The sequence below is a fragment of the Grammomys surdaster genome, unplaced genomic scaffold, assembly GCF_004785775.1.
Source record: "Grammomys surdaster isolate TR1022 unplaced genomic scaffold, NIH_TR_1.0 185, whole genome shotgun sequence".
Taxonomy (NCBI): Eukaryota; Metazoa; Chordata; class Mammalia; order Rodentia; family Muridae; genus Grammomys; species Grammomys surdaster.
In genome coordinates this window covers 5,307,926-5,317,858 of record NW_021604630.1, presented here as the reverse complement: position 1 = coordinate 5,317,858, position 9,933 = coordinate 5,307,926, and the positions used below count along the sequence as shown (strand labels likewise).

The 9,933-nt window shown below is 39.5% G+C and overlaps 1 protein-coding gene across 6 annotated transcripts in view; it reads left to right on the top strand.

Annotated features, from left to right (window-relative positions):
- Positions 1-9,200, top strand: part of Unc5d (unc-5 netrin receptor D) — a 514,815-nt gene extending 505,615 nt beyond the window's left edge. For 5 of the 6 annotated variants that reach the window (XM_028768246.1, XM_028768247.1, XM_028768248.1 and 2 more), the window contains one exon: positions 8,812-9,016. In XM_028768246.1, coding sequence (XP_028624079.1) covers positions 8,812-9,016 — 205 coding nt within the window. Of the gene's footprint in view, positions 1-8,811 lie in introns of all 6 variants that reach the window. The other variant, XM_028768243.1, reaches the window with a different exon arrangement.
- Positions 9,201-9,933: the final 733 nt, after the last annotated feature.

Genomic DNA, 9,933 nt, shown 5'->3' with positions numbered 1-9,933 from the left:
AGAGAGAGAGAGAGAGAGAGAGAGAGAGAGAGAGAGAGAGAGAGAGAGAGAGAGAGAGATCTGAACAGGGAGCATGGAAAAAAGGAATAACATGACTAAACCCTGGTGAGAATATGAGACAGGATAGGGTGTCTGGCCACATGGATCACATCAAACACTCTGCCGAGCCCAGTGAAGAATACCATAGTTGGCCCTTGCAGTTATCAGTCCTGTGAGCAGAGCTGGCTCTTACTTAGCACCCATACTTGCTACATGAACAAACATACAAGGTTACATGTTTAGCCTGTAATTTCTATTGCTCTGCCCATATATGGTTAGTGAGATGTACTAGAAAACACTGCTGAGGATTGATTACATATCTGCTTCCAGTGCTGGAAAGATGGCTCCCTACTTAAGAGCACTGCTGTTCTTGCACAGGACCTGGGTTCAGTTTCCAGCAACTACAGTTCCAAGCTGGCTGTAACTCTTGTTCCAAAGATCCAATGCCCTCCTTCATGAGCATCAGCCAGGCACATGGTGCACAGATGCATATACAGGAACATACTCATACACATAAAAATAAATAAATATTTAAAAAGTGCCTGTTTCAGCCAGCAACATCCCACCATATCTAAACTGACAGTATTTTGCATTCTATGATACTTATTTCTAAATTACAGTTAAACATGTATAGAGGCTGTCAACCTAGGAGAAATTCAATAAATCCTCGAATAGTTGATATAAATTCTCTCACAGGACACTAACCTTGATCCTTGATCTGAAGAGACATTCTGTCTCCTCAGAAATAGAATGGACATAAACAAGGATCAAGGGAATTTTTGAAAATGAATCTTAATAAGAAAATAAGCCACAAACCAAATTGCCTTTTCTTGCATGTCTTAGTGTGTGAAGCCTGTGACTAGATATTCCCGGCCTTGTGATTTCGACATTCAAGAAACTCTTGTGAGACCAAAGCTTTACTGAGTTGCCATGGGAACAGATGCATGTGATATGGCTGGATGAATAGAGAGGAAGCAGCCAAAGTAGAAGAAAATTACATCGTATTAACTATCTTTCCCAAGGCCTTCCCTAATAGTAGACTTATTTGAAAATTTGGCAGCAATGCCAGAGAAACATATTTCTTATTAGCCACCTTGTTCAAACAGATCAAGTGTGTTTCAGGTATTAGGTTCATGGGTGGCGCTGTAAAAGTTGAGAACTAATGAAAGTCCTCCAGCCTTGTGGCTGATAAATGGCATGGTGACATCTTGTTTTCATTCCTCCACAGCTTTCAGTAGGACCTTTAATGAAAAGCAGAATCTTCTCCCATTGAGGTCAGATCTTTTCAGTCCCACTGTCAACCCATTTAATTGGAAGCCGCAGAGTAGTAAAATGGCCAGAGGGTAGACGGAAAGGACCCAGGGAGTCATAAGGAAGCCTGTTTGTCTGGTCAGAAGAACTTCTCAGAAATCTCAAAGGTAGCAAAGTTCCAGAGCAGGCCTTGGAGGTAAAGAATGGGGGTAAGGGGGATGCACAGAGATATGTCCAGAATGCATACCAAGCAGCAGCTCCTCCCTTGTTCCTGTTTTGAAATGTACTGTGATCGCACCAGATGGAGTTTTCTTCATTCTGCAGGCTAGAAGCCAGAAAGTACCTCCTTTACCTTTATGGCTGCATTTCAAAAAAAAAAAAAATCCTTCATGACATCTAGGAGAATTAATGCACAGGCCAATAGCATTACGTAGGTCCCTGGAGGTGCAATACAATGAAGTTTAAATCAGATTTTCTGGTTCTAGTTCAGCAGACTGACTCAGGGTCTGAAATCAGCAAAGCCCGTGAGGCCAGAAGGACCCAACGCAGCGGAGTCGTGGGTATTTGGGTTTCATTCTGCTGAAGTCAACGACTCATGAAACTGCCTGCCGATATGAAGCAGAAAAGAGACAGCCTAGGGACAGGTTTAGCCGTGAACAAGCTGTATGCGGATTGTAAGTGGCAGGTGTCCATCCTGAAGGCAAGATGGTAAAGAAGCTTTTTTATGATCTGGTGCTCCCACTGTTAGCGCCAAGGGGCAATGACAAGGGACAGCTTTGAAAAGGGATGGCTCCAGGTTTTATTTATTTATTTATTTATTTATTTATTTATTTATTTATTTCCAGGCACTGGTACGTTCATGCTGATCTTTCAAGAAGTAAACTACCCGCCTTTAAACACGGTTCTTTGCTTAAAAAGATGAACATGGCAGAGCCCCACAGCCAGCCAGCCAGAATGAATCCCTTCAGAGGCAGCATTAAAAACAGTACTGAAAAAGCTAATGATGTTCATATGTCTGTAGATGATGCCTTAAAGTGGAATCACAGTGGAGATATCACCTGATTTATCAGCCTGTCCCATAGACCACATTTCCTCTCAGGGACAGGCGAGGCTCTATTGAAGCTCATACTGAGTTGTTTGCAAAGTGAGAGGTCTAAATATTTTACCCTTCCCTCATTGACAGTCAGTCCTGAATGCTTTTCTCTTACTATATTGTAGTCCTACTTTGCCCTCAGGATTCTCAAATATGTCTCAAGGTGATTGAAGAAAAAAAAATGACTTGAAGTTGGATTATTTTTCCCACGGATATATTCCAACTCAAACTAACGTCCAGATCTTGATTTGCTGACCTTTGCCACTCATTGTTCGTTTCCAAAAGCCAGAAATTGTCATCTACATCCCAGGAGGAGTGAAACTGGAGCTTTAAAACCAGACTGTAACTAGCTATGTACTCATTTGTGGCAGCTTATAGAGACTTCTAGTTCCAGGGGCTTCTATACACTATCCAAAGAGTGAAGGTCCAGTTTTGTCTCTCTTTCCAGGAGCATATAACACATTAGGCAGAAAGGAACTCTGGGAGGGGCTAAGGAAGATCAAGCTAGCATGGCGGATCTGAGCTTGTCTTCAGCTGCCCCATCCTTCTCATTCTTTTATCTGACTTACAGAACTTGTCTCCTTCTCACTCAGTAGTAGCCACACATGAGACTCCTCTTGCTTTACCTTGACAGTGGCTTTGCTGCCTCTTGAGTTTCCTACTAGCCTGAAATTTGGAGATGGGAGCTTGATGAGCAGAGCAAATGGTTACGATGTATCTATCCAATTACTGTTATTCAGTAAAAATGGCTTTTCTCTTGTATTTGCATTTAAAGAACTGTGTGGAGGGTTGCTTTGGGTCACATAAGAGGCTCTCATTAAATGAAACAATTAGGATGATAGCAGAGATACTAATATTGTTTCATTAGGATTGCATTTCAATTCCCTATTCTATACTATACAGTAGAACTATACACTATTCTAGAAACAATTTTTTCCAATTTATTAGACAACTCGACTTTATTTATTTATTTATTTATTTATTTATTTTACTGATAAACTCTTTAGAAAAGAAGATAGTACTAAAATAAGCTTTTTAATAGCAAAAACAAGATTGAGCTAGATATACAAGATTCTTCTTCTTCTTCTTCTTCTCCTCCTCTTCCTCCTCCTCCTCCTCCCCCCCTCCTCCTCCTCCTCCTTCTTCATTTTATTCATCTTCATCTTTAGAATGTAAAGAAACTTGCACTTGCTGCCTTTGTGGTTACAGATGCAGTTGGCTGACAGTGTTGGTTAGAAGCCACAATCCTGAAGGTAATTATGGTCTGTACCTAGTAGATGAGTCTCCAATGCTAAGGATATTTGGGTGTAGCTCAAATACAGACCCCTGCTGTATGTTAGAATAGCATTCATTGGCACATTTATTATAGGACTAGTTGACATTTTTGACGGTGGTGTATTGGTCCCTGGAGTCCAGCCATATGTGAATAAAGGCAAAGCTTTGTTGTCTGAGGGTTAGAAAAAAAGTTTCAAGGAAGTACAGTGTGAGCTTGATAGCCTTCAGTACATTCCCTGGGGCTCAGGTGACCTCAGATACCAGCCTTCCCCTTACTCCAGGGCTGAAATCTACTTAATCTTTGATAAGTGATTAAGAATATGCACAGAGGTAAACTAATCACTAAAATATTTGCAATTGGGGATTGTTCTAGAACCCCTGGAAGCTTTCACTGTACTGTCTCTAGCTGGGGTCTCTTCAGTAGAATTAACTATGAGCTATACTAATTATGATGACTCTGTCTGGTGGAATTTTGTTATAGTCTCTTAAACTCTTCCCTGCTGTCAAGTTATATACCGTAAATAACAAAGTAGTCTCCATAAGTATTTCCAAAACTTCTAAACCTAATCTGAATTCCATTCTCGGTCTAACACAGTTATAAGATAGAAGGTGTATTTTGGAAATTAAGTGGATTGATTACATGTTTAAGTGTGGCATTATCAGTTGGCCCGTGATAAGCACGAGATACTGGTCAGGGTGTCTCGGCCCTGCCTTCTACAGAAAGGATTATGTATGTGGCCAGGTCATGAGAAAGTCTAAAAGATGAAATTAATCACAGAAGCAAAACAAAAAGGAACTCAGGTATATAGAAAAAAATCAAATGTTCAACAATACACAGTTAGTTAAATTGCATAAACCATCACTACCATATATATATATATGTTTCATCATCTTAGTGTGACCCATAATTCCATAATTTCTGGTATCTTAGTGATTGTGCTTACTTGGACACCATCCAAGAGATGACCAAGCCCTTTGAGTCTAGAGCTCTGGGGAAATGACTTGAATTGAAAACCTAGAAGATTCTACAATTAACCTCATAGTGCAGTGGTTAGAGCTTCTGTCTCCATGGTAAATGACATCTGTCAGGCTCCACCACAAGTAATCTTACTTATCTAAATTACTTCAATTGGTCAGATTTTGTAAAAGCTTTAAAGTTTAGGGAATAGCTTAACAATCTGAGGACTCTAAAATGAGCATAATAAACATGTTTCTGCAGAGAAAGAAAATGGTTTTTTTCAGCAATACTTCTGAATACTTAGAATTTCTGGTTTAGGGTGATGTTTAGGGTTAATTTCAGAGAGGAAGGGACAGGGGGTGGAGAGAAAAAGTGAAGAGAGAGAGGGGGTGGGAGGGAGAGTATAACAACATGATGAAAGAGAGAAGAAAGAGGAAGGGGAGGGACAAAGAGAGAGACAGGAAGAGAGAACCAGTGACTTTTTTTGGGAAACTGCTTAAAATCAACATGAATTCCATGTTTTACTAGTAATGTTTGCTAAATCTGTCCTTTTACCACCTGGTATCCAAATGCATCAGAGTTACTGTGAGGAAAAATGAGACTCGTTTATTAGAATCTGAATAATTTCAAAAGTGTGGTATAAAGAAAGTCAGATATATATATATATATATATATATATATATATATATATATATGACCTAACACTTTTTAAAAATCACATTGCATTTGCATATATGCACCCTATATAACCACATCATTATCTTTTAAAGATAGCCTGTTGCAATAAGAGTTTAGTTAAGTTTTTTCTAGTTCTTTCATTATTATTATTATCATTATTATACACAAGGAAGCAGAGTTTTTCCAAAACTCTGGTAATGGCAAGGCAAATAAAATGATTAAGACTAATAAAATCTTATATCTTCTAAACTATGTATTATACTAAGTGTGTTTGTGTAAATTTAAGAAATAAGTCTAAAAGTTACTTCCAGAAGCACATTTCACTTGCTACAGTATGTTCAGAGATCTGTGCCAATTGAGAGATTTATTTCTGCCTCCTTTAGACATTCAGTTTCTTTAGCCCTGGGTATCTATTCCACTTTCACAAGGCTTCCCGGAACCATGTAGCTGACAGCAGGCACTGTCTAGTTTGTAGTGCTTTTTCTGGGCTATGTATACAGAACTCCTATGCAATGTGGGCTCCTGGATATTTTTAAGATTGATTTCCCACCCAAAAACCAAATGCTTGATGATGTTCACTATTAAGCATTACAGTGTTTATCTTGAAGTGTCAAGATTCCCTAATTATGTGATTGGTTAAATGTCTTAGAGTCCTGCAGTCTGATCAGATGTTGGGGAGTCAGATGTTGAGGTTCAGCAATCCTGGACATCTAGATTGCTTTTTCAATGGAAACACAATGCAGGAAGTTCAGTCTTAACTTGTTAGAATTAGCTCTTGACTGTAGACATCTAATTATATCACAAGAGTACAATGCCCCAGGGTAAATCTGGCTAAAAATTTTTGTTTCATTTATAAATGTATCAAAGGGGAAAACCGAGACAGTAATGTTGTGAGAAAGGTAGAAAGGAGAGGACAATCTGATTTCAGCCTTACTCCATAATGGTTTCCTAAGATCCAGCCATCATTCACATGAATGTTGTCTGTTGCTACTTTTGTAGCGCCATGGTAGAGCACAGCAACAGCAGAGAGGCAGGCCATCTGAGGTCCACCAAGCCAGAACTATTTACTATCGAGCCTCTGTAGGTTGGACAACCTCTGGAGTAGAGCACTGGGATCATTATGATTCCAGTCACAGTACAAAAGCCCATTGTTGTTTACTAGAAAAAAACAAAACAAAACAAAACATCAGCGGCCCTGAGTAAAACAGGAGTGATGCTATTGCTCTTTTGGTTACAGATTATATTTTGTTTGTGGGAAGAGGAGTCCTGGAGATCCAGCCATGGCTAGGCTATCCTCTACCACTGAGCCACAGCTCAGCCTGTGGTTGTTGCCTTTTAAAACAACACTGGAGATCATCAAAACTTTTTATTCCTTCCAAAAACTGATATGGAAAGAGATGGCCACACCTGCTACCCTGTGCCCATTTCCCCACTATCCGTTCCAGTTCTGAACTGCCTGAACCTCAGGAAAAGGGATAGAGTGAGACCCAGCAACTTCTAGAAACATCTCCCTACAGACTGGAGAAAGTGTTAATCGGCAACTCCAAGTTCTTAAATATGAAGAGCCAGAATCCTTCCAAAGTACTCAAGCAGAATTTACTATTTCTGTTAGCATAGACATTTACCACCATTTAAAAAAAAAAAAAAAAACAAAGCTGGGTTGTAGGTGGAGCCAGTGAACGGAGCGTGATGATGAGGGAGGAGGCAGAGGAAGGCACAAAAACACTGAAGGAACTAGAGGCTAGTGTCAATGCTACTGGGGTGGCCTTGTCCCTCCCTTTGTTAAAAATTATTTTTAGTTGAAGGTATGTGGAATAATACTGCTTTGTATGCTTTTTTTTAAATAACCAATTGTATATAAACTATGTATGTGTTTCCTATAAGTAGTCATGTCTGACTGGAAACTCATCTTCTCTGGTGAACTGTTCTTTCCAGGATCCCACTTTGTGATCATATGCTAGGAATACTGGAAGAAAGTGCTGCTCTCTTCAAAATAGAAAATGTTCCACAAACAGTTTCTTCCCAAAACACTGAAATTTCACTGAGAATGACATTTTTTCTGTCCTTACTTTAGAAGTCCCCATGAAAAACAGTGACCTTTAATCCTTTGTGCTGTCTTAGTCCTCATCATAGTAAAGTTATTGTCCAAAAGGTTAGGGTTCATTTTTTTTTCTTTCACTGAAGATGCTATATCATCTAGAAAAGACATGTAAGAATCAATTACTCAGTTAATGTCAGCTAATGGATGTTGAATAAATGCCTGTCACAGTATTATGATAAATGCTATGGAAGACTCGGCCAATGATTAAATAGGATCTCTAGCTTTCAGACTTTTGTAGTCAAGAATGAAGACAGAGTGTGGTGTTAGATGAAGGGGAAGTAAGTGTGTGTCTGTGTGTCTGTGTGTGTGTGTGTGTGCTTGCGTGTTTGTAAAATCTCCATAGTTTCATTGAGGTCATACTATGATAGACATGAGCATAGGATTTCTTATGACTTGAAAATAGAATGTAGCAATGCAGTATGCGTTCAAGATTTTAGAGACAGAGTTCCAAGTCCTTTGCTGTGATATACATTCTGACATGCTTATATATAAGTGAAGTCTATCTCCTAGAGTAGAAAGGAAAAGCTGGTGAGTTTATCAAGGGAAGAAACCACAAAGAGGAAGGCTCAAAAACAAACATCCTAGTGTAAGGAATCAGAAAAAGGATCATAAATACTAGTTCTTACAATTAGTCATTTGGAGATATTGAAGTGAGAATTTCTGATCCACTAAGATTGAAGTGGTAGATAGATATATAAGTGCACCAACACCTAAGGCAATAAAAAAACTCCTATAAACAGTTTAATTAGCCAAGAAAATGGGAAGTAGGCATTAACCAACAAAGAAGGAGTGGTTAGAAATTGAAGACAAAAGCTTGGCAGCTCTTATATTTGTCAAGGACGTGGGGAGGAAAATATTTGAAAAACAAGGAATGAGTTTACTTCATATAAACTATTGTAAAAGAACATTCCAAGAGAACAAAGAACAGGGAAACATACATATATTTTCACATGTGTAGCTTAAGAAAGGGAAGGACCACAGGGAGACCCAAAAGAGGAAACTGCTAGGATCATTGTCATGTATAGCTGTAGTATAGTGTTGGGATGTAAACCAGACTGCCTCAGGCTTACCTCTGTGTAACTTTCTACCACTATTTTATTGTTGCCCTTTAAAGGTCATTTTAGGGGCTGGTGAGATGCCTTAGTAGTTAATGGCACTTAATGCTATGCAGATGATCATGGTTTGGTTCCCAGCACCGTCATGAAATCTCTCAACTGCCGGTAACTACAGTTCCAGAAGAGCCAACACCCTCTCTGTCTTATTAGGGAACCTGCATTCATGTGGTATACTTGAGGAAAAACAAGCCCAAAAGTATAAATATAAATAAATAAACCTTTAAGCTTAATTCTGATTCCTTTACAGAGATCATTTGTCTTATCATTCTTATTTATCTCTCCTTTGTTTAATTTCATCTAGGAATTTATCATATTTTGCTACACAAAGCAGCCCCTCTGCTGTCATTTTGAACCTCTGGGAAGCTCGTCATCAACAGGATGGAGATCTTGACTCGCTCGCCTGTGCCCTTGAAGAGATTGGGAGGACACACACGAAACTATCAAACATCACAGAGTCCCAGATTGATGATGCTGACTTCAACTACAGCAGGCAAAACGGACTCTAGTCTGTTTCTTCTCTTGAGGCAGTACAAGTGATGGTCTGCTTCAAAGCAGTGGCTTCAAGTGGGGAAGACGAGGCAGATTTCTGCCCAGGGGCATTTGGGGGAACTCAGCCTTTATTGAGAGTCAGTGAGAATCCCTGGATGAAGAAAATGAGTTTGATGTAGGTAAAACATGTTAACAATGGGAGAAAAAAAGAGAACTCTGCTGTTTCCTCTGAGTCCACACACGGGTAAACATTGGATATGCTCCTCAGATTTGTTGAGGATAAAAGTGAAGGTATCTGTAGATACAAGTAGCTCTGAAAACCAGACACACAACAATAAAGCCGGGAAGGCAGAGATTTAGTCCATGTGTGGGAACAGGTTTTTAATGACTTGCCCCACAGGGCCAGCTGATTCTGAGACCAGATTTTCAGATTCCAACCAACTGGCATCCAGGAGGTTGGAAATCATGGTAACACTAGCTTTTCAGAAATGAAACCAGATTGCTAACCTATTCGTATGATGTCACCAATGTCAGGGAGGACATTTAGAATTTAAAATCTGAGTATATCACACCAGCACTTATTATATGAGTCATTTAACAGAGACAAGATCAAGAAGTGAGATAGACCTCAAACTAGTTCTTGATACCTCACCTTCATCCCCCACCCACTGATCCACCCTCTCCCCTCCCAGATAAAACTCTTTTCTCTTCTATCCTGAAAGATTGCAGTATGGAGACAATAAAGAACATAGTTATTCATTTCAGTATGGAAACATACTTCCCCTAACTCAACAGAGCAGGATAACCAATCTCTCTTCCCCGCCAAGGCGCTCTAATGTCAGAGTGCTGTTACAAAATGGCTTACTCCATGAAGTGGTCACAAGAGAGGCTAGCCCAGGTCCAGGAAAATGTATAGACTGCCGGTGTTCATGGC